The 24,983-nt window shown below is 35.0% G+C and overlaps 5 protein-coding genes across 6 annotated transcripts; all 5 read right to left on the bottom strand.

Annotated features, from left to right (window-relative positions):
* Positions 1-155: 155 nt before the first annotated feature.
* On the bottom strand, positions 156-4,259 carry LOC108826451 (ARMADILLO BTB ARABIDOPSIS PROTEIN 1). Its single transcript, XM_018599834.2, has 19 exons — positions 3,909-4,259; positions 3,575-3,732; positions 3,306-3,478; positions 3,104-3,224; positions 2,938-3,012; positions 2,760-2,854; positions 2,597-2,672; positions 2,395-2,502; positions 2,091-2,219; positions 1,927-1,995; positions 1,788-1,847; positions 1,578-1,701; positions 1,357-1,496; positions 1,195-1,258; positions 1,031-1,110; positions 881-945; positions 675-792; positions 460-584; positions 156-359 (listed from the first exon to the last, which is right to left on the bottom strand). The coding sequence occupies exons 1-19, from the start codon at positions 4,177-4,179 to the stop codon at positions 263-265; spliced, it is 2,148 nt and encodes a 715-aa protein (XP_018455336.1). The 5' UTR covers positions 4,180-4,259; the 3' UTR covers positions 156-262.
* Positions 4,260-5,221: 962 nt separating this feature from the next.
* LOC108826389 (COBRA-like protein 9) lies at positions 5,222-8,446 on the bottom strand. The gene is made up of 2 exons (XM_018599775.2): positions 7,304-8,446; positions 5,222-6,774 (listed from the first exon to the last, which is right to left on the bottom strand). The coding sequence occupies exons 1-2, from the start codon at positions 7,857-7,859 to the stop codon at positions 5,336-5,338; spliced, it is 1,995 nt and encodes a 664-aa protein (XP_018455277.1). The 5' UTR covers positions 7,860-8,446; the 3' UTR covers positions 5,222-5,335.
* A 3,845-nt stretch (positions 8,447-12,291) lies between these two features.
* On the bottom strand, positions 12,292-16,525 carry LOC108826353 (uncharacterized). Its single transcript, XM_018599742.2, has 10 exons — positions 16,088-16,525; positions 14,835-15,079; positions 14,355-14,628; positions 14,090-14,204; positions 13,887-14,017; positions 13,498-13,579; positions 13,298-13,409; positions 13,065-13,222; positions 12,870-12,990; positions 12,292-12,779 (listed from the first exon to the last, which is right to left on the bottom strand). Exons 1-10 carry the CDS (start codon positions 16,266-16,268, stop codon positions 12,450-12,452), a joined length of 1,749 nt encoding a protein of 582 aa, XP_018455244.1. The 5' UTR covers positions 16,269-16,525; the 3' UTR covers positions 12,292-12,449.
* Positions 16,526-16,973: 448 nt separating this feature from the next.
* On the bottom strand, positions 16,974-17,870 carry LOC108824277 (uncharacterized). Its single transcript, XM_018597669.2, has one exon. It carries the CDS (start codon positions 17,728-17,730, stop codon positions 17,236-17,238), a length of 495 nt encoding a protein of 164 aa, XP_018453171.1. The 5' UTR covers positions 17,731-17,870; the 3' UTR covers positions 16,974-17,235.
* A 1,318-nt stretch (positions 17,871-19,188) lies between these two features.
* On the bottom strand, positions 19,189-23,581 carry LOC108825977 (transcription factor MYB111-like). 2 transcript variants are annotated; one of them, XM_018599339.2, is made up of 3 exons: positions 23,350-23,575; positions 22,981-23,125; positions 19,189-20,148 (listed from the first exon to the last, which is right to left on the bottom strand). In XM_018599339.2, the coding sequence occupies exons 1-3, from the start codon at positions 23,480-23,482 to the stop codon at positions 19,389-19,391; spliced, it is 1,038 nt and encodes a 345-aa protein (XP_018454841.1). In that variant the 5' UTR covers positions 23,483-23,575; the 3' UTR covers positions 19,189-19,388. The 2 variants fall into 2 exon arrangements, with proteins under 2 accessions (XP_018454841.1, XP_018454842.1); XM_018599340.2 differs by having other exon boundaries at positions 19,193-20,148; positions 22,981-23,110; positions 23,350-23,581.
* Between the last annotated feature and the right edge of the window lie 1,402 nt (positions 23,582-24,983).

Here is a 24,983-nt window from a genome sequence, read left to right as displayed (position 1 = left end):
TCACGGATTATTAATTTTGTACCATTAGTTCTAAAACCTCAAAATCATTTTAGTTTGTTTGGCCCAGGTTAACAAAAAAAAGTTTGGCCCATAACATGGCCGCATTTAACGCAACACTACACTTGTTGAGTTGGTCTAATTTTCGAGCCAGTACAGAAAATCTAACTTCGAGGGCCTCTTGATATTTACTGAGTTGAGCAATTCGTAGTAACAAGAATACAGTGGTTATCTAACCGAAAAAAGGAATCTACTTATATATGTTTTATACAACGGTTGAGCTAGCTTGGACTGGCCGTGTGAGAATATCTGTGATGTATCTCCTGATTTCAGGTATTATTTTCTTGATAAACATGGGAAACCTGCGTTACAGAAAGAATAAAATAAACATGATTTCAGTTTATAAAAAGGACCAAAGCTAAAATTTCCATTAAAAAAGTAATAATGATTTTGATGGCATACAATATTTCAGAGCTGAGCTTAGTGTAATGCTCAAGAACGAAGAGAGTGCATGCTCTTCTTAAGGCTGAAGCGTTAAATGTATCAGCTAAGTCATACATTATCGGTATGTTATCCACACAGATGTCCTGCACCAACATTCCATTTAGTTTTAAATAGAGACAAGAAATCGCTCTCTCTGTCTTGAAAAATAATAAGAAAACTTCTTTTTCTTTTACCTGTGCGATTGTGTTCTCACAAAGGCGTTTGAGGCCTTCGATAAGATACTGATCAGCTGCTACAAGCAGATGTTGAGCCAAATGTTTTGTGATGCTAATTCTTCCTGTGTATATGAATCTGCACATTTTGTGTGTTTCATGCTTAAGATTCTCTTAACTTATTTTATGGTAATATTTCAAGTGTTTGATATTACAGAGAACCTTACCTCATCATAAGCTCAAACACTTCCCAACTTATATTTGGAATCTCCACGTTTTGGGCGTTGCGTTCCTAAAAATGATTCTCAAGTTAGTTGATTGATATTATCTATATGATGAAATAGACACTCGCAAATCATTAATTCAGAAAGCTTTACCTTGTAAAGGCCATCAAACATTGCACGAAATATATCAGAGGAAGCTACCAAGCAAATCTTGTGAGCATAGAATTCTTTCCCTAATATATACCATGGAAACAAACACTCAATTAGAATCCGCAGGTAGAATTAAGAGAAACAAAGATGAGATTTATTTGTTATACCATCGATTAAGAATGTGACATCTGACAGAGTAGGGTTGTTCACAAACTCCTCGCCCAGAAACACCTTCAGTATTACAATCAATAACAAGTCAAGACCACATCCACATATCACAAGTAGTTTTATACTTCGAGAAAGAAAAAAAAGAAATGAAGTTTTATTACTCGTTGGGTGGGTGAGGAAGGAGCTGAGTCCTCTGGCGCAAAGGAAGTAGCTTTTCTAGCTAATTCAAATAAAGCTCTTGAACTATATTTCTGCTGTTTCATGCCTGACAAGTATAGAAGCTCCAACAAAAATTCTACTCCTGCATTAGTAATACGGATATTGATCAGAAACAGTAAACCCAACAAAAACATATATAAATTCTGAAAAATTAGACTATTACCATTGTTATCAATGAAAATTAATTTTCCATCTTTAGGGTCACAAAGATGTGCAAGAGCCAAAGCAATTCGCAATTGTATAGTCTTCTCAGTGTTTCTCATCAGATATAATAATTGGTTCAGTACCTGAAAGAAGGGTTTGGCATTAGAGGACTAAAACCAAGGCTATACGTAACTAACAACCAGAAGGTCTAACGGAAATAGGTACTCACAGGTCCGTGAATCTTGTTCTCTAGCCTCTTCAATGTCCTCACCACACAATCCCTAGTCGGCTGCAGATAGAAGAATATAAATCAGAATTTGGAAATGTTATAGATTGGTTTTGCAAATATAAGCAGTCACAAAGCATACTTGAACGGTGAAGTTGTCATCTTGAAGCCTTTGAATACCTCCAGCCTTAATGAAATCTGCTATATTTTCCTGTTTACAAAAAAAACTTGTTTAGGTACTCATGGTATGTATAGTTACTATAAGACATAGCTGTATTCAAAATTATTATTGTGAACTTAGTTTACCTCGTTATCCGCAAGGCCATACAAAGCAAAAGCAGCGTTGTGTTGCACAGATCCAGTTTTCACATCAAGAAGATTTAGAAGTGAGATGATGCCTCCTCTTTGTCCAATGCCAGCTTGATTGTGTGTGTCCTGCAACATTTTAAACATTGAGAATATACCGGCGTATTAAGATATGTACCAAGCAAAACTAGAATTGTAACTTTTTGTTCTTATCAAACAAGGTCTGGTGTAACAATCATCCATAGAGAACCAGATTCCAGAAGCAACAAAAACATTCACATGCCAATTCAAAAAACATAAGTACCTGAGCCAAACGACCAAGAGCAAAAGCTGACATTTCCATGACCTGCTCATCTGATGACTGAAGCATCTTAATCAATGGTGTAATGGCACCTCTCTGGGCAATGTGTACCTGCATTATCATTTTGCCAGCTATGTTTAATATGTTCTCTCTAGTTTGCATCCATCTTTTACTGCAGCATGAGATGCAAGAGACTAGCTCATACCTTGCAATCTGAATCAGGCGAAGCAAATTGACCTATTAGTAATGCTGCTTCTCTCTGAGTCTCTAAACAAGTGGAGCTGTGGCAGATAGCAAAACGAACCAAACATTTTACAAAATTTCAGAAGGAAATATCTATTTGAGCAGAAGTAGAAAAATAAGCATACCTAAGTAAACGAATCACTGGTTGTAAGGCACCAGCACGGATAACCTCTTTCTTGATGTCAGGAGATGAGTGGACAAGATTTCCAATCGCCCCAATCTGAAAAAAAAAAATCCATAGTATATTAGTAGGAACACAGCGAAACAACTGCAGGCCATCTAAAGCAAAAGGTAAGAACTTACCGCTTCGCCATGCATGGAAGGATCTTCTGAGTGAAGCATCAATACAAGCGTTGGCAAAGCATTCAACTCCACAATCTACATACACAGTTGCTTTTTAATATTAATAATCATGCCTCCTCATAAGCTTTAAAACAAAAGAAAGCATCATCATCATATCGAAACATACTTGGTTCTTGTTCTCATCGTTCCTAAATGAAACTGTACGCAAGGCCCCTGCAGCAGCCCTCTGTACTTTAACATCCGGAAAATTCAAAAGCTCAACGAGTGGTGGAATGCCACCTTCAACCCTGAAAAAAAGGAAGTTTTGCCAAAAGGTGTAAGAATAGGCAAGACAACCAAGAGCAATAGACAGTAAAAAATAGTATCACCTTATATTAGTCTTAATCCTTGGATTGTCATGAGCAATATTAGTGATGATATCAGCTGCTCTCCTAATAACGGCGTTAGCTTCCATGCACCCAAGACAAATCCCTCGCCTCTTCAACAACTTCACAGTGGGGACTATGGCACCAGCATCTACAATGAGCTGCTGATAACCAGGCTAATGTAACAGATAAAAAAGCTAAAATTAGTAAAACAATATTATATCACATTTCACAACTTCTCATCCACCAGAGTTTGAAAGATTGGGAGTTACCTGAATAGCAGCAATAAGTGCAAGGGAAACAGCACAGTGTTTCTCTAGCTTATGATAGCACGATTTAGGAACGTTTGAATTGATCGCAGCCGGTGATTCTAGATGTCTAACCAAAGCAGGGATAACTCCATTCTCCACCATCATCTCCACGTTTTCATCTATACCAAGCAAACAGATACAGAATCTAAAAACTAATTCCCAATTATCACATCTAGAAATTTAAAAAATCGATTGAAATTCGAAATCCGCATCGATTCAATCAGATCTAATCTAACAAACGACTGAGAAAATTCAACATAATCACGGAGGAGTCTCGAGGACAGATGTGTTATACCGATTTTAGCGAGAGAGGAGATAGCAGCAGCAGCAGCAGCTCGCTTAACAGCTTCGAGATCAGAATCTGTTGCATCATCTGAGAATCTGGAGTTTAAAACCTCGACGTGGCGGCGGATCGCGACGACGAGGAGATCTGCTTCTTCGTCTTCTTCGACTTGCGTGATCTGCATCACTATCGACGCCGCGTCTGTCTCCCCCCGGGACAGCTTTCGCTTCGAGTTCCTTCCGGCGAGGCGTGTTGTTCGCTGGCGCTTCTGTTGACTCTCCATCGCCTGGGGGGTAAGGGTAAGACGAGTGAGTATAAGATTCGACGGTGGATTTCAGTTGAAGGATTTTCATTTTTGGAGATCCGTTTGGTTTATAACACAGAGAACTTGGAGGAGGCGGTCTTTTGTGAAAACAAATTGTGTTTGGAGCCAAAAATACTCCCGCGAGAGGGAAATGTTTTTTTTTTTTTGTCAACATGATTTTCGTTAAGCCTGTATGGGCTAAATAAAAGGGTATATAATTTTATATGTGAGGCCCAAACAACAACTATATACAAGTTATGTTTGTATATCCAGTGCAATTTCTCATCTCTTTAATACAACTAAATATATTGGTTAGTATTTTTCTATGGATTTATAGCTTATTTTTGTACTTTATTCATTTTTAATTTTATAAATTGGTTTATTTATTTTTTTAAATATCTGTTTTTATTATATATTAATCTTTGATCATAATTTTGCAACAAATTTTTTATTGATTTCTATGACTGAAAAATTAATGAATTTACTTTTTGTTGGCCTTGATTTAGTAAAATATGAAAAAAAATCAAAATAGTAAATATATTTATACTTTTTGTTTTAATTGATTCTTTGACTTTTTATGCTATATTATTTATTTTACTGTTATTTTAATGAAAACATTTGCGTGGGAAATTAGTTAGTTATGGCTGTAACTGGAATATCAATTTCTGGAATAAAATTGTTTGGAATGAATCATTTCATTGAATTAATTGTTGTTTAAATCAATTCCACATATTCCATTTTTGGAATGAAACAAAAAAATAAATCTTTTGTAAAATTTATTATTTTTGTTCATGAGTTAAAACCTTCCTGAATCAATTCATTATTCCATTAAAAATGTTAGTTTTTGTTCCACTTCATTTATCATTCGAATTTTTTCTATTCCACAAAAATTCATTCCTATTATTCAGCATATTCCATAAAAAGAAAACCAGTTACGGTCTATGTATTTAATCGATAAGGAATAAAACAACAAAAGAGCGAGCGAGTCAAATGTTGTACTATTAAAAAAAAAAAAACTTAAAATCTACGATTTTCAAACACCGAAGCCACATTGAGTAAAAGAACAATTTTATTTTACAAAACAAACTAATCAATCAAGAAAAACCATATTATATAAATTCTACAAAGATCACAATTAAATTACCAACGCCACAACAAAAATCACCATACACAACAAAACCTTACTAGTATCAAACCCATTTCTTCTTCCACCACTTGCAAGTGGAAGCACATCAGGAAGCAAACATTCCTCACCGTTGAATATAACTTTCGCCGGAAACCCGTCACGCTCCGGCACATTAATCCCCGGCGTAAGTTTCTTACTGAACTGTATCACAGACTGCTGCTTACCAGGCACCCTGAGATTAATCTTCTTCGGATCTAACTCATCACGTTCAGCCACAAGATACTCCAAACCGGGAAGACCTTCCATGAAAATAGTGTTGTTAACACCTCCGTCCACACTCAAGAGACTCGCGTTGAACGAGTACGCTTTCTCGAATCCACGTATGGCTGGTTTCTTCATCTGAACCGCTAGAAACCAGTCGGGGAAATCGATTCCTCCCCAGTTGAAAATGGTGATCCTCGCCGTCCATCCACCTCTGTAGTCCGTCGCCACGTGCCAGTTTACAGAGACGCCGCAGTTGTCGCCGCACGGCATCGGATTAGGGATGGTTTTGTGTTTGAGTGCGTTCCACGCAACCGTAAGGGATGTTCTGTTCTCGAAAGGTACGAGAAGAGCGTCTGGAGGGATGAGTAACGCAGGGGTCTCGGCGCTGCAGGTGCGTCGCGTCTCCGAGACGCAACCGCAAGCGCACGTGTTACAAGGGATGATAGAGTCATTAAAGAAAGCTGAGAAGGAAACGCAGCATTTCGGTGTTTCCGTTTTGGCGTGTGTGATGTTGCATACTATTTGCCAGCTGGCGAAAGACGTTTTGTTGGTGGGCATACCGCTCGGATCCGGATACAAAGTCGGGCTGACCCGAACGGGTGGCCCGCATGAGTAATCCGGGTTGAGCGTCCCTTTGATCCTCCAGTTTTGTGGCGGGAAAAGCGCGGAACGGTTAAAATCAGGAGGCATTTTGGAGACTTGCATGGTAAAGATTGATGCTGATTTTGAAGGGTCCATGGTACGTGGTAAGATCGTACCATTTCTACAACAAGAAGGGATTTTACCTAGGACCGGGTCCTCTGCCTTGGTTGGAGGTAAGTCCACAATGATGGGCCGTCTCTCACACGTGAGAACGTCTGCGAAATCTAGTCCCGTGTAGATCTGGGCCTGTGGACCGAATACGCATTTTGTGGCGTCTACGACCGTTGGATACGCACCTTGCATTTTCTGTATGAACTCTTCTCGCATCCAGTCGAAACTTAGTTCCCAGTGGTCAAGCCGGCCTAGTGGGTTGTGGTTCTCCATCGTTACTTCGGCTAGGTAGTTCTGATCGTAGGACCGGATCACATCGTACATTATGGTCAAGTCTCCGGGTTGTCGTGGAAGGAACTTTTCGCTGATGGTTGTTGTGTTGACTTCAATGCTCGGGTCTCTCATGCAGCACGTTGATATCTCTCTTTTGCCTAATGAACCAATAAAACTTGTTGAATCAAATTTTACTGCATACTACCAAATTTTCTTTTATAAAACTAAAGGTCTCTAGATGACCAAATCGTTAAAAAAATAGGGTAAAGAAAAGTTAAATATTGTAAGTAAATGCCAAAAGACTAAAACAATGTATAAATCCGATAATTTTTTTTTGTTTTTTTAACAATAATATATGAACATTATGCGTGTAATCATCAATATAAACTTAAATGTAGCATAATGAACTGAAATTTTATTTTCTATTCTTTAATTTAAAAAAAAACAGAGTCACACATGATGTAAAAAAGGATTTTTTTGAGGAATAAATTTAACATCAATTAAAAAAAACTGAAAAAACAAATAATCTAAACCAAAAAAGTAGAAAACTTTTATAACTTTTTATGAATAAAAAACGGACCAAACAGCTGCGTGGGTTATGTCAAAACGAAATAAGAAGTAACAGAATATTATATTAATTTCAAAAATAAAACGTAAGAGAAAAATGGAATAAGTTGGAATTATTACTGAAAGGGGTAGGAGTAGGCTCAGGACATAGCCAACCATCGTTAACAAGCGATATGTTGGATGGCAATGGAACGTCAGGAGGAGTCACCATGAATTGAGTCCCTACGAGCTCAATGGTAGCGGTCATCTGTTTTAAGTCTCCGGCCGTTTGAATAGCCGTTTCGAGGTCAGAAACAGGATATCCAGCGAAGATGGTGCCGTTTCCTACGGGAGCAGGAAGGTCCGTTCCGTTGACGATGATCGCATTGGTGGCCGAAGTAAGGATCTCGTTATGCTGGAAACCAACGAACACTCGCCACTCTTTGAGCTCTTCGCGGCCGTTGTTGAGGACCGTTAGGACTGACTCAAACCTATACGGCTGATCGGCTGTGTCGTTTGGAGGGATCTGACGACCGAGAATGAATGTGTAGGAGAGGAATATTCCGTTGCAAAGTTCTTCTGGTGAAATCGGCGCCGGTGCCGGAGGGACTATCTCCGGAGGGAGCTGAGACAAGGATGGTGGTGTAGCGGTGAATAAGAGAAAAACTCCTAATAAGATCGGAAAGAGAAAACCCATTGTGCTCTCTCCAATGGTAAGCTTGATTCTCTTTGAGAAAGAAAATGTTTATTTGAAGGCAAATGGTGAAAGGTGTCTGTATCTTAGGTGATTATTGTATAACGTTGTAGGATACAAGGACGCACGTCGAGGTATGGTCTAAGTCTGGAACTCGTGCGAGGCACGTTGGTAGGTTGGTTTTGTAGAGAATAGTGTAGTCGTGGACGCAAATTAAAAATTACTATTAGGTTTCACAACATTAGCATGACTTGATCATTCCAACAATGTGCCAACATATTTCCAAGAAAATCTAAATACTATAGGCTAAGGATGTCCTCGGGCTAGTTAAATTTAACATACAATAATTGTTTCAATAGTTTTGTTTTGATAAATAATTTTAATAGTTTTGACGAATATAGAATACTGATAGTTTATCAATCAAATGTTGCTCCATTTCTATATAACTTGAAAAAAATGAAGCAGAAAGGATTTGAGCTATTTTAGTTCCTGGAAAACAGATGCAGAGAACATGATTTATCATAGGTGTCAAACCCAAACTTTTCTTGATCAGTGCCAGGGTCCGTCCTGTATAGCTCTCGGCAAAACCGCCCTTGTATAATTTCATTCGAACTCATAAAGAATGCAAGATTAAATATATTTTTTTTGTACTAAAGAATATATATAAGGTCTGAGGAAAAAGTGCCTATTTCAGACTGAACTTTCCGTGTCGTGCGCATTCCATCACGAACTCTACTACAGTGCGGATTTCATCATGAACTCATTAAAAATTTGAAATTCCTATACAAACTTTCAAAATCGTGCATAAATCAATGTTGACTATAACGGTGTTAGTCAACCGTCTTAATTTGGTGACTGGATTGTTGACATATCGATTTTGATGAAATGATGTCGTTTTAAGAAATTCTGTAAAATTAAAAAACCTGTGTTTTCCAGGGTTCGAACAATGGTCTGTAATTTAAACAAAAGACTCTTAACCACAGCACCACATCATATTCCTTGTACATAATTACAAACATTTTAATATATACATAAACAACTCACACGGATATTAGAAAGAAAAAAAGAATCAAGCAAGGTTCGAACTCGGGCAATGGTACATAACTCATTAATTCTTAAACCACTGGACTATCACGACATACTGCAATGCGATCCAAACAGAACTAAATATTAACAGTCTATCGTCTCTTATTCCTTTAATAAATCAAATTCTGTCCCGACAAATTTCATCTTTCTCCTACTCCAAAATTGTTTTCGAGGTTAAATGGGGATTAGGGTTTTCAGAACGAATCAAAGCTAAATTTCTGAGAAACAACCTTACCTTACAAGCTGAAGTCTCTGAGAAACAAGAATGAGGTACATTAGTTTATTTAAGGTTTAGTTGAATCCGATTAAAAATAAAAAATTGGTGTTTTTGAGTCTGTTTATGTATGTTACGTTTAGTTTGCTAAATTTCAATGTTTCTATATATGGAGAAGCTTTATAATTTCGATTTTATGTTTAGAAATTTTTGATTTATTATTAGCTGTTAAACACATTTTTTTGAAATCAACAGAATTTTTCGAAACGATGTATATATTAAAATGTTTGTAATTACGTACAAGGAATATAATGTGGTGCTGTGGTTAAAAGTCTTTTGTTTAAGTTATAGGCCATGGTTCGAACCTTATGAAACACGGGTTTTTAATTTTACAGAATTTCTTAAAACGACGTCGTTTCATCAAAATCGATATGTCAGCAATCTAGTCACCAAATTAAGACGGTTGACTAACACCGTTATAGTCAACATTGATTTATGCACGATTTTGAAAGTTCGTATAGAAATTTCAAATTTTTAATGAGTTCATGATGAAATCCGCACTGTATTAGAGTTCGTGATGGAATGCGCACGATACAGAAATTTCAGTCTGAAATAGGCATTTTTTCCTAAGGTCTGATTTAAAACTTGAACCAAACAATACCACCTCACCTAAGTTTTTTTTTTCCACCTCACCTTAGTTAACGTTCTCACAACTACATTAACCAATTAAAGTTATATCTCTGAGTTAGTTAACCCCTCACATGCTTCCGTTTGACCAATTCTAACAGCATCAGCATGTCTACAACATTATACCAATTAATCAATTATCATCCCCTAGAGGCCCAAACTCAGGCGTACACTCAACATACTAAACAAAGAAACCACAATAATTGCAGAGACAGACCATTGATCTTTGTCTCACTGCATCAATCATTTGCTTTTTGGTTAATTGCCACTACCTATACAAAAATATTTATTCTAGCCTCTTGTATTGGTGTAAACGTTATTATTTGGTTTAATGGGTTTGAGAACTATAGTCTACTATCTATACAATATATCTCTTAAATTTTATTATAATGGTATTCATATTTTTTAAAAATGTTCTGTAGGTTTTAGTGCTCAATTAATAAAGGCAAAAACGAATGTGATGTGTTTGTAAATGTCCCGTTCTCAGCCAAACAAAGGGGAAATGTACATATATTTATTTCGCTACATAAAGATACGTGTTGGAGTAAAGCTGGCTATAAGATTTTCTCGCATGTGTACTTCGAATTTCCAACGGTGCGATTCCACAGTTAATATATTCTGTTTAACGCCAATCAAATGTAAAATATTCCAGTTACAAAAAAAAATTGTGAAACATTATAAACTAGTACAATGATTAAACATATACAAATCCTGCTGGCCGCGAACTTAGCTGATTAATTTAGATATTGTTACAGTAACTAGATCCGAGGTCCGCGCTACGCGCGGAAAATGGTTGATGTTTAATTGACTCTATTTAATTGTTTTTTTGTGAACATTGTGTATTAAACGATGGGATCATTTAGGATTAATTTTTTTTTAAATTTTTTTTTTTAAAAGAATTTTACGATAATTTTTTTTTGAAATCTAAGTAAATGAAATTGTTGACACAGTTAATTTTTTTTAAGCAATGGTAGAAAGTAACATTTTTCATCTAAGAAGATATGATAGCATAATTTTTAATTATATTAATGAGGAAAACTGCAGCTTAGAAATCTATGTCACGGCATGCGGGACAACTTAGGTTATGGTGAAACCACTCGGCGATGCATAGATGATGATATATGTGGTTGCACCTCAGTGAGTTTACAACATCTGTCCCATTGAAGCTGTCATGGCAGATGGAGCACAATTCCCCAGCATACTCCGGAACGGGTTCCCTCACTGATGATCGTAGGTCGATCAAAGCTTCTTCGAGGTCTATCCTGTTGATCGCGTTAGGGTTAAAATCTCTTATGGATAGAACAGCACGGACATGTGTGCCTAGATATAAGCATCAAACATAAGTAGCCAATAACAATAATTCGTATTTAAATAAAAACTTACGCTTTTGAAAAACAACCTAAATAAGAATCGTACTAATAGACTAATTAAAAACATTGACTACTAAATTTCTCCCACAAACACAATTATATATCTATGAGCCTTTACCTTATTCTAAGCCAACCTAAAATATAATAATTTGAAGTTCGTATACCTGCATAATCGTTCATAAATGGGATCATAGCAGCGAACTTCTGACTGGTATATCCAATGATATCATCGGCAACTGGGAAGAAGATATCATGAAAGCTGAACATGTGCTCCATAAGATCAACCGTCTCATAAGTTATATGACCAGTAGTGGTTGTGGAGAACTTTATGGAAAAATTTATCTCAGTTTGACTGGTATTTTTCCTACTAATCTTGATGCTAAGCTTTCTATCTGGATCTCCATTCGCAGGCTCTGTCTCGGAGGAGAAGGAATAAGAAATATGTGGTCGGTCGTTCATAATGTTGAGCTAAATCGATAATCCTATATACGTATAAGGGATTATTCATTCTTATATAGTGCTACTGGCGAAGGTAAGATTAATGGATTTTCAGTTTTTTTCGTAACGTTTGTAAGTTACACTGTTGTTTTTATTATCTGGAGTTAATAAAATTGTTGTTATCACTCTTAAATACAGGTCTGAAAATTTGAATTGATTAATAAGAAAGACCTGAATAAGATAAGCAAAGAATATTTCCTGTTAGAGTAAGTTACATTTGTTAACCTTCTCCATAATCATATGTTAATGAAAATGGAACACGAAAATAATATCGACAGTATTACTATAACAGATGCTAATTTTTTTAAATCAGAATATTTTCTGTTAGAGGAGTGCTTTCCCAAATTATTTTTTTTCTTATGTCAAAATCTGCTTTTTTATTTTAAGATGAAGTGAGAGAAGAACATATAAACTCTAAGGTACAACACAACTAAGATTATAAAAAGAAACAAAACATAGTGTTTCTATTTATAAACAAAGAAGTGATTTCATTTGTAAATAGTTGTAACAGTTTCTCTCTAAGTTATCTCTGCAAGGAAATAATGAACCAAATAAGCCTAAGGTACAAAGAAGACTAAGATTATAAAAATTCGATCTTGGATAAATTCCAGTAAACAGAAAGTTTAACAACCAGAGAGTATAAAAAAAAACAGTTCAATGTTGCAAAGTTGATGGCCGAAAATGAAAAAAACAAAACATAGAGTATTGGTAACCACAGAACAACCGTTGACACATATCTTAGCCACATTTGACCCTCTTGTGCTCTTCCACATCAACAACATCACCAGACCTTTTAACCCTCTCACCATCAGACGCTTCATACACTGCGGATGAACCACTCTCAGCAATTCCCATGAGCTTGGTATCTGGTAGAGCCACAGTTTCTTCTAAATCACCTTCAAGCTCCGGATCTTCTACAGGAAGCACCTTTGTCACAGTCAAGGTCTGTGTCTTGCCAGTCAAGTTGTGCTCTGATATCTTCACAATGAACTTGCGAGACTGTCCAATGGTACTAAGCAGAGCTTGAGGAACCGGAACTAATTGATCAGTTCCCACATTCTCATTGGCCTAGCACACATTTAACATTTATCAGTAACATTTATAAATATATTGGGGAACACATAATGAAATAACAAAGTGAGATAGGTATGTATTTACCTCAAAATAACTCTCAACCAACTCAGAGGCTTTCTTTCCAGTCAGCTCTTGACCAGCATCGCCAAGGAGCACAAAGAAGACCTGGTTGGCATCGTCATACACAGATATCTTGGCTAGGTACCTGTATCAGGAGGAAATTATTACCGCAACACATTACTTCATCCCACTTCTAAATTGTCATACACATTTACTTACTGTGGAACACCAACAATATCACTTTTCCCACATTTTTTGCACATCAGTGAGGTAGCACCTTTGATTGCCTTGGTGTGGCATCCACCACAACCTATGTAATACCATGCTGAACCGTGCACAACATCACCAATGGTTGCCAAGCACTCAAACCAAGCAACCTGCATAATATTTGTAAAAGTAGTTGGGAAACTAATACTTTCACAACTGCTGCTAATCCATTGGTTATGAATTACCTTTGCATCGGCATGCTTCATATAGGAGAGGAGTTCACCTATGGTCACTGTTTCACGCTTAGTGACAACGGCTGCATCAACTCTATTAGCAACAGCTAGGTTCGAGTTCAACCTGAAAACAATGTGGAAAAATCAATCACAATCATGGGATTAAGAACGAACTACAATCTAACTGACAACCCTAACACATGTACGCTTACCAAGTGAGATAATCACGGGTTGCTTGAACATCGTTGTCAAGAAATACTCGCGATGAAGCCATAGTAGAGATACCTAAGGCACCTATAACAGAACCATTTGTATTAGACAGAGGCAAAACTATAATTAAAAATGAGATATAGAGTAATGTATATCTACAGTATTTGTCATTTCGGAACCTAATGAGTTTACTCTAATCTTAATTCCTCACAGAGGATTTCTATTCTATCATATGTAATAATCACCAATTCCAATCCAATGTAGACCTATCACGCAAAGCTAACCTATCCAGTTAAGATTCACTATCCAGACTAAGTAACTTCTCAAACGATATTTAACTATCCACACTAAGTAACTTCTCAAACGATATTTAAAAGGTTATATTACGAACCTCCAAAAGCCAATCGTTTCGGGTTCAAGGTGGTGACCAAAACAACTCTTGCAGCTCCTCCAGATGCTTTAAATTTCTCACCAAAGCTTAGGGCAGCCTCGTCCCACAGGTACAGCTTCATCACCGGACCACTGCAACACCCAAATCCCGTGTTATAAAAATGCCAAAATATGTTAGTAGAAGAAGGTATAGTTTTTACTTACTCATGTGTCTGAACATGAAGCTGAACTCGGCGAGTTAAAGCTATCTCGGTGACATCTACCACGAGACTGTCATTGAGAACCTGGCCATTCACAAGCTTCATATGGCCAATACAATCTGGAAAAGACATCAAAACTCAATACTTATATCATATACACCTAGCAATGAGACCTATATATAATTCTGATACAGAACATAATCCTAGCCACAGAACCTAATCCTAGCCAAACGGAAGAACTACTGTAAAGAAATTGAAACGGAACTCACCATATAGATCCCCTTTCAGGTCGCAGGCAGCCTCGAACTCAGCATATCCATGAAATCGAAAACGGTCGTCAGGGATACAAACAGAGTCGTCATCCAGATCAGTGAGGACAGAAGTCGTTGTGAAGGTGATGGTCACTTCTGGCTCGGCTACCCGATAAAGATTCTTGTTGTATGACCCGAAAAAGTTATAGAGCCTGTAAAGGCCACCAGGTTTCAGGTGTGGCAAATAGGTATCCATCTTCCCTGCTGGGATGAAGCCTTGGATAACCGTTCCCTATGAACAACATTGGAGAGATTGAATAAGATAAGCTAGACAGGAAAACTTTTTAAACTAAACTATAATAGTAAATATATAGTTAATCCGAAATGGAACAACAACCAAAACAGATCGATAAGTGTGAATTGATACAGTGTTCACAGTATCAGCAGCATAATTCAAAGTGTGAGCATTCAAACCAATATACTTAATTCAGGTTATACCTCTTCATCGATGAGAAGCATCTCGAGACCGAGCAGCAGCTTCGTCTTGATAGTTCGAGATTCCCAATAGTGGATCAACCGGAACCTCACTTCGCGTTCATGCGGTCCGAATTTGGCATGTCTGAAAGTTGTCACTTCTCCGCCGTTGGCGGTGACGACGGCCTTCCCTTTGTTGACAGATGAGATAGCGCCCTTGCCTTTAACGCCTAAAGAGGAACCGGACTTCGCGGTCTCACCGATCGACCCTGTAGATAAATATAAAAGTGGACATCAACAAAGAGAGCTAAACATACTGATGACATGTGTTTTAAAAATTCTCATCTTTGATGACAGAATATATCATTCATATTCAAAAGAAAACATGTTGATTTATTTAGCGGATGAGTGTAGCGGAAGGGAGGGAATATTGTTTGTGGCAATAGCCTAAAATGCACGATTATGCTGAAGAAAGAGCTTATAGAAAGCAGAGAAAAAGTTATTTCTATATAATTGTCCACTACATCGGCCAATGTATTGTGAGCTACGCTTGCAAAAAAAAAAAAGCAATGAAATCCAGAAACAAAGATCAACACCGCAGAAACACATCAACGGAACCGTAATATAGCTGCAATTAACCAGACGACCATCACCTTCACAACGACTATTATCAAACAATCTGTGTTTTAAAAATTCTCATCTTTGAGCTCATATTTAAGAAACAGACCGACAATTTAATAGTAATTTGAAAAGGTCAAACTCGAATTTTGTATCTAGCAATCAGACGGACAGTATATTCTTTTAATCATTGGAAGCAGAAGAGTATATATTTCTGTAAAGTGCTGTATTTTCATGCCTGATCAAAGATTTTTTTTATTTGTTGTTTTAGAACAAAACAGAAACTACTTTGCAAAGATAACTTGATGAAACATGCTGGTCGGATGATTTAAGAATTTTTTTTTCAAATGTACTCTACTCCTTTCACACAGACAAAAACGTAGTCATGTACAAAGATGCATCTAAATAAATATGAATAATAGTAAAGGTGATAGATTATAACAACTGTGCACTTGAGTAAGCCCAAAAAGAGATTTGAGAGCCGTATGCACAAACAGGCGGTTACGAAGAGAAAGAGAAATTGTGGCTCGAATTCTGTATCTAGCAATCAGACGGACAGTATAATAGTAATTTGAAAAGAAACAAACTCGTTTTTTAATTTGTTAATTAATCGGGGAGAATAATAATATTTTGAAAAAACAATCGTCACGAGTTATTACCAGTAGATTTCTTTGAGTTAGTTCGACCGATCGAGACACCGGTATTGCCGCCTGAGAGGACGGAAGAGTCACGGGGAGCGCCGATGAGCTTGGTCGTCCCGGGAAAGGAGTCGGTGGCCGCGCCTTTTGGTTTCTCCGATTTGGAAGCACCAGATACCATGGATTTGCCGTCGGAACTCATTGCTGTATGACTGAGAGAATTTACAACCGAGTTTGATCGAAACGAAACAGAGATTCTGTGTTTTATATAAAGAATGAAAAGGAGAAAGCCGAAGAGAATCCATAAATGGGAGTTAATGTTGAAACGAAGTGAGGGTTGTAATGAATGATCGTCGATCAGAGTGATGTTCAAACGGAACAGGGAAGGGGGAGAGCAAAGGTTTCACGATCGAGAGAGAAGATTGGGGATCGAAGAAAAAAGTTTCATGAAGCGATACGATCTATGCGGCGAGGTTTGAAGGATAAATGGACTTAATGGGCCATAAAAATATTGACAGACCAACCCAAAAAAAAAAAACTAAAGCCCAGTCGCAAACCAAAGCGAGAATGACATGGGTAAAAAATCTAACCCCATTGGCCGATTAAATCATCCGACGTGGACACTCTCCCTGGGCTTCTTATTTACCTTTTAATACTTGTTTGATTTGTATGACTATACTTGTATTAGTCTTAAAAAGACGACGGAAGTGGTTAATCAAAGAGTAATTGAAGCTCAACCGACAAATCGATCATTTGATCCAACATCATGCTTTTATTTTTTTGTCATCAATCTATTTTCTATTCTATTTTCAAATTTGTTTTTTAATTTGGAATAAATTATGGATTAGGGTTGAAGATGCTCTAATTGAGTGCAAACCACTAGAAAGTAAATCAATCATACAGTTGATAACGCATAGAAAGTAACAATTATTTATTTCTGAATATCGAGTAATAAAAATGTTAATTAACAACAAACTTTTCAATACAATTTTTCAAGAAAAGAGTTATACAGGTTCAAGAAAGTAAAAGCTAATCAATCATTTGATCCAACATCTGGTTTTCATGATCAATGATATCTAACACCTTCAAAGGACTATGGTAGATCTACCGATCTGCCCCCACTGTTCCGACTTGAACGTATTATCCGGTGAACTCCGACGATTTTACCGTTATACTAAACAGAGGAACATGGCGAAAAGAACAAAGAGAACAGAACTAGAACCCATAAACCGATCTGAACCGGAACCTGGCGGTGGCGTATGATAGTAGAACGGGAAATAAGGGACGATGGGGTTCGGCGGAGGCGGCGTAGGATAGTTTCCTGAATACGGCGGAGGATAGTAATAACCTTGGCCGCCGTCACCGTAAGGAGGAGGGTATTTGTCGCCACCGGACTGTGAAGGAGGAGGGTAATAGTAAGAGCTACCACCACCGGAGCTGGGAGGAGAAGGAGGCGGAGGACATGCGGTAGTGGTTGATGGTGACGGTGGTGGACGAGAAGGCGGCGGAGGGGGAGGATATGATGGGACTGGATTACAAGGATTGTCGCAGGAAGAACACATTGTACAGGAAACAACCTCGTCCTTTGATGTCACTGTCGAAGTCAGCGATAGTAGTAGAATGAGGACAAGTGTAGACAAACCATCTAACTGGTTTGCTTCCATTGTCAGAGATTTGGATTCAGATACTTGACTTTGAAGTCTGGAAATCTACATAGGTAAGAGAGAGAGTGAGAAAAAGAAAGAAAGAAAGAAGAGGCGCATTGAGAGGAGGAGTGTTCTTCTTTTTATCGAGGATTTGTTTTTCTAAATATATTTTCTTTTTCAGAGAAAAAGGTGCTTTAAAAAAAGATCTTTAGATCGTTATTTTGGGCTAGACCCTGACAGTGTATATTTGTATGTATACACGATTCAACAATGAACACATTTACATGTCCTTATTGGATTTCAATATTCAGTAACTCGTAAATATATATTATAACCATCAACCATTTCCTTTTTCTTAAATTTTCTTCTCGACTTTTCTCTTTACATTTGTTTGTGTGTTCTTAGTAGTGAAAATGACATATATATAAAAAATTTGAGTTTGGTAGGTGAATGTATAACAAAAAATTTATAAGGAGTAGTTTTATTAGGGTTTTACAACTCTGTTACATCTGTTTTATAACGGATTTACAACGAAATTAGTTAAGTTAAACGCACTGAATACATGCTTTCACCAAAAATATCCGTAACATGGTCCGTCGTAAATCATTATAATTTTACGAGGACTTTATGAAAAAAAATCTTTTTTCTCATATTTTCACCGTAAAGTTACAATGACTTTACGATAAATCATTTTTCTTGTAATTTTACAAATTTTTTTTATATACCAGAAGATATCTGGGCTTTCGGCCAAAATAATCCCCCATACCTCGGACCAGCCGGCGCTAATACTATTTCTAGTGTAAAGCATCCCTTTCAGTTCGAGTCGAATCTGAATGGTGTTAGTTACAATCGAAATTCTTTTATCTCCAAAACTATCTCGTTCTGAAAAAAAATTAAGTATTATTTTATGACGAAAGAAAATTTCATCGTAAATACGTTCTCGTAATTTTACAAGTATTTTACAAAATTTCATCCATGGAGATAGTATGAGGGTTTAGTATTAAAGTTATTTTTTGGAACTTAGAAGTCACACTATTTTAGTATTAATTTCACACTATTTTAGTGTAGTTTCAGCAGTAAATTTTTTTTTTATCTCCGACCACAACATCAAACTTAACACTAAAAGCAACTTTATAATATTATATATATATATATATATATATTTATTTATTTCTATTGTCATTTATCTAATTTTGTATTTTAATTATAAAATAAATGAAAACTGTTAGTATTTAAGTATTATGAATAGTGCCACATCAAATTTGGAGTGAAGTTATATTGTTATACCAAAATGGTGTAATTTTAATTGTTGAATTGGAAAAGATTTTTGTGTCAAAATCTCACTAAAATAGAGTTTTGGTGTTGGATTAGAGATGATCTAAAGAATATTGCCAGGTATCTAAGGGTTCAGACCCATATATTAACGTATTCTGCATGGTTTCAAATAAGATTAGAGCTTTTGTACTTATCAATCCATAATATTAGCAATGAAACATAAAAAAGAGCTAACACTTTAAATAACAATAAAACAGTGTAGAAAGTTAGATTAAACAATAACGTGCTTCAAACTGGTTTAAACTGGAGGCTATATTTATCCTAACATTTAGATCCACTCCAAACAAAACAATATACTCTACAATTATTAGATCGATGCTTTATCAGGTTAATAGACCTTCTCATATACGATCCACCTGCGGTATTTCTCCAAAATCTGAGAGATCCCAGAGATCATCACTTTGACAAGGTACATCACCTTGAAACTCCCAACCAAGCAACTCATCATCAATCCCAAATCCAATTTCTAAAGAATCGCATAGATCAACCCACCAATCTTTATCACCATTTTCATTTGAATTTGAACTAAGACCACTCCCCTCTCTTTCCTTTTCCACATTCATGTCATGGTCAACCTCTAGATTACCAAGCTTTCCATGTTCTTCCTCAAACAAACCCACACAACAACTACTGTTGTCCCCACTCTCACACACCTTGTTCTGATCAGAATCATCGTGATTTACTTCAACCACCGTCTCTTCGTTAGTACATTCCCAGACAAAACTACCCATGAGCCGCTCTATCTCACCATCCAACCACTCATAAGGCTCCAAAGACTTTCCTTCGAAATTACCATTGTGCCTTTCCTCACTGATATCACTCTCCAGCTCTTTCAGTTGTGGGGTACATTGCGAGGCCGTCAACCTTTGCTTGTGTTTCTTCATGGATGCCCTACTAGTTCTTCCTTTCTTCTTCTTGGCTCGCGAGGAAGAACAAGAAGACGAAGAAAAAGATCTATTCAGAACTAAGTCGGTGACGTTTAGACCGTGCTCATTTCTGCGGCCCGTGAATGCGTAGATTTTGCGGCTAAGATGTGAGTTCCAGTAGTTTTTAATTTCGTTGTCTGTTCTTCCAGGTAGATGTGTTGCAATAAGCGACCATCTATACACACAAAAAAAGTTAGTCAGAAAGCACAAACGTGAGAGTGATATATTATAAATTTAGACAAATCAATCTATATTATTAAAACATAAGTACACTTTGAAAATATCCATAAATTTTTGAAGTTATTTATATTAGAATGCTATTGAAATAATAAATTTAGTTCCCTTAATTATAGTTGTCTTTTCTAATTTGTAAATACTTTTTCTTAATTAGAATTTAAACAAATAAACACTGCAACAATAACTTAAAGTAGTTATTAAACATCAATATAGATCTGTTATATTCGTTCGTTTAGATTGAGGGGAGATATTGTTTTTAGATGGTTTGTTTATATTGAAGAGAGATGAAATCTTTACGTAAAAGACTTGAAAATACATATATTAATAAAATATTATTACTATCTTTTAAATATGAAATAAAATTTCAAATCATATGATATAAATATTGATTAAATAAAAATATAAAATTTTAGACTGGTTGTTATAATATAACAATAAAATCGGCGTTTTAAATGTTCACAAAAGTATTAAACCACAACAATCATCTATATTATTAAAAAAGAAGTACAAAAGAGAAATATCCCTTAATATACCACTTATTTACATTATATGTCAATGAGATATTTATTGAACTTATACATGACTTTTCCTAATTAAATAATAGATTTAAGCATTTAATGTTTTTTCTTAATTTAAATAATCTATTTTCTTAATCAAATCTTTACGAAAATAAACAACAACGCTAAATTATTTTATAGCAAATTTATTTTAATAGAAATTATAGTTCCAAATATGTTTATATATTTTATGTATTTATAAATTTATTTTATTTGGGATGCTAAGATTTTGGAATTGGAAAAAATTATGACCCACGTCTATATTATTTTAATTAAGAAATTTAAATTTTATATCAGAATATTTTATTAAGCTTTTAATTTTAATTTTTTTATAACTGCAAAAATTAATTTTCAATCTTGATTTATGTGTAAATATTACAAATTCATCATTTAATATAAAAACCTAAAAACAGAAAATAAATACCCGTCTCAAGGTCTAGTTAAATAATTATTCTGTCGGCTTTTCATTAACTCAAAACATTTTTTTCTTCACAGTATAATATATTTGTGTGGACATAATTCTTTTTAATAAGAGGTTGTACCGGTCTAACAAAAATTAATCTCTGATATCTGAACATTTTATCAGTTTACTTTGATTCGATTCACTTAGATTTGATCAGAATGATCCAAAAAATACGGATATCCATAAGTCTATGAAGAAAATCAAATACTAAAATTTATTATCCGTTAAAATTTATTTTTAATGTTACTTATAAAAATATTAAATTAAAAGAAAAGAATATAAATTCTGTATACAAAACTACAATTTTTCTAAAAACCTTATAAGAAAACATATTAATTTTTTAAAAATTATTAAAATATGAAGAAAATCAAATACTAAAATTTATTATCCGTTAAAATTTATTTTTAATGTTACTTATAAAAATATTAAATTAAAAGAAAAGAATATAAATTCTGTATACAAAACTACAATTTTTCTAAAAACATTTTTTATAAGAAAACATATTAATTTTTTAAAATTATTAAAACATATAGTTTCATTAGTTTTTACTTTATATTTTATTATGTAAAAGGTATTTCTAAAAGATAAATCAGTATTATTTTTTATATTTTTATATTGAATAAAGTAGATAAAATATCTTTAAATATCTGCCAATATTCGTAAATATAAAAAAAACTCTGGATATCAAAACAAATAAAAGAATCAGATATCTATGAACTACGAAGCAAATCACAAATACTAAAAAAATATGCTACTAGAGCATAATTTCAGTGCTTTTGATTGACATAAAGTGGTACACCTGATATATAGACTATGGATGGATTAATGAGATTTTTTATTGGAAAGAGGTTGGACCAGCTCCATTAGCGATATACCCAAAGAGTCACTTGCAAGTAAGGGGATTGGCCGACCCCACCAAAAAAATTTCAAATTTCATTGTAGTTATTAAAGTGTATACTAAAATAATCTCTCTTGAAATTAGTTTATAACTTTCTTATTTTTCAGTCTTTGTTCCTTTATTTTTTTTTTATTTTCAGTTATAATTTTAACTCCATCCAATTTTATTAGGTGTTTTAGCGACTAAAATTTTTCTTTTATCTGTGTCTTAAACCCGTTACAAATTAATAATTTATTTTTAATTATGTTGCTTTATTAAATTAGTATAATTTTCATTTACCAGATTGTGTCTTCAATCCGTTACAAACTGATTTATTTGTTTTTAATTAAGTTAATTTTATCAAATTAATATAATAATGTAATAAATATATGATGACAGTACAATAATGATCACAAGATCAGAACAGTACCTTTGATCACACTATTTTTCAAAAAAAAAAAATTGGAATAGTTGGATACCATATCCCTGTCTAACCATTTTCTATATGTTTTTAACAGCACCTCCATCGGCTTAGTATTTAAGATGGGGTCATTATCAAACAAAAATAATATTTTAGTAAGTTATATGTTTTAATGTTTACAAGAAAATTAAACTAGTCATATATTGACATGTGTTATCAAAGTATTTAGAGAGCATCTTAAAAGTTATAGTTTAAAAAACTTTTGTTATCTTTCTTGTAACTTTCTTGATTTTTTTTTCTTTGATTACTTAGATACTTAGTAAGTATCAATGGTTATGGCCGGAGGTGCTCTAAGTTTTTAAGTTGTCACACGAAATCCTGATTCACGTACAAACCCGTTATCTGTAAACTGTGAACGAGGTGATGTGAAATTAAATTGGTTTATCAGTTACCTATTGCCAAGAAGGGAATGCAACTTGACGATTGTCTCGTCTTCCTCGGCCGTAATATTTCCTCTTTTCAAGTCCATTCTCAAATAGTTTATCCACCTTAGTCTACAGCTCTTTCCACACCTCAACAATCCTTCAAATTTTGTAACTGTGGTTAGACCATGCATAATTTTAGAGAAGTTTTTTTTTATTAGTTAGAATTCACAATCAAATATACAAAATCACAATTCTTCTTGGTCAATATAGCTTTTATAGCAATGTGAACTTAGTCGTTTTTAGAATGCTGAAATTTAAACTCCCGCTGTATATTATATATGTGGATCAGATAAGAAAAAGGATAAAATTAATCTTGATATTTAGAAATAGACATACCAGCTTTCTTAGGCAAAGACCGCCAAGAACCTTCACCATTGATTTGAATATAGTTAGTGAGGGTCTCATCTTCCTCCGCGGTCCATCTCCCTCTCTTAAGTCCTATTTTCTCACAACACGGAGTCCTTCCCATCTCTTATGTATCTCTTCTCTCAGAAAACGAGAAAGGAGAAAGAACAACAAAAGAGTAAAGAAACACTTTTTGGACCCTTGAGTGAGCTCACGAGAGAAGGTGACGAGTGAATAGGAGAAACCATTCAGGAGATTAATATAGAGAGAGGGGACAAAGGGAAAAGAGAGATTTAAGGTTTGAAAACGACGTAGGATAGGTGAATAAATGAAACCACGTTGCTGATTAAAAGTTATGTATTGTGATGCTTCTAGAAAAAAAAGTTATGTATTGTGTCCATCAGTCCATCCTTCCAAACAATCGCACAATAGACACTTCACGTACATCTCCTTCTAATATTTGGCCGCTCTGTCCACCCTTTTCCGTGCCTTACAAAGTTACAAGATATTTATTTCTATGTATACTATTATACCTACATACGTACTTGCATATACATGTAAATGTAATGTAGGCATGTAGCTGTAGCCTAAACACATACGTACCTACTTGTATATGCACTTAATGAATGTGTCTTGAAGCGCAAAGTACAAATCTCCTCCCGAGATCTTTAATTAACTAAGCTAAATAATTTCAAGGGTACATTTAGGAAATTAGAGTATATACACTTTCTACTGAAGCACAAAGTAGAAATATAAGACGTGTACAGATTTAAATCAGAAATTGCTAGGACGAAGAACACTAATGCAACATGGAACAAAATATGAACAATCGTCAATGAAACGAACACGTCTAATGAATAGTAGAGTCGGCGGCAATGGCTATGTTAATATCAAGAAGTTTATGTGGAAGATCTTGGACCATATTCACAAATGGGCATGTATTGATTTGGGGTAGGCCATATATAATTGTTGTTGGTTTAATTGTTGAATAATAGTCATATATGGATCGGTTAATTCCGGTACCATTCGGAGTCCAGACGGTAAGTGGATTCCAACGACTTTCATGAGCTTTTGGTCCAATGTACTACTAATCGTGCGTCTTACGATCTTTTTTTTCTTCCATTAGTTTTTTCTTAGTAGCTCAGCTTACCTACTTGGAAACAAACGATAAAGGTGTGAAAGAAGGTATAAAAGACCATTAGGTGAATAGAATGTGTATATAAGGGTTAACTATTGAAAAAAAATATTTAACATTTTACCAAAAAAGAACCTATTGAAAAATGTCAGTAAATTAAAACAAACATTGAAATACAATGACCATAAAATTAAATTAAATCATACTTTCGGTCATGCGTGAGACCATCCACTTGTTCAATCATATTAAAATATACATAAAGTAGAAATAAATGTTCCTGTGAAAGATTGTATATACATATATGTATGGACCATGAGATGAATGAATATATAGATTCATATATTCTATATATATTATAATATAAACTGTAAACTTATAACAAAATATCTGCAAAATTCTAAACCATATATTAATTCAAAATTCAATTTTCACCCAATAAAATTCAGTGACTACAATTATTATTTTTTAGATATATAGTATATTATTATTT

The sequence above is a fragment of the Raphanus sativus genome, chromosome 9, assembly GCF_000801105.2.
Source record: "Raphanus sativus cultivar WK10039 chromosome 9, ASM80110v3, whole genome shotgun sequence".
In the NCBI taxonomy this organism is placed as follows: Eukaryota; Viridiplantae; Streptophyta; class Magnoliopsida; order Brassicales; family Brassicaceae; genus Raphanus; species Raphanus sativus.
The sequence above is the reverse complement of the archived record's forward strand: the minus strand, read 5'-3'. Positions and strand labels throughout refer to the sequence as shown.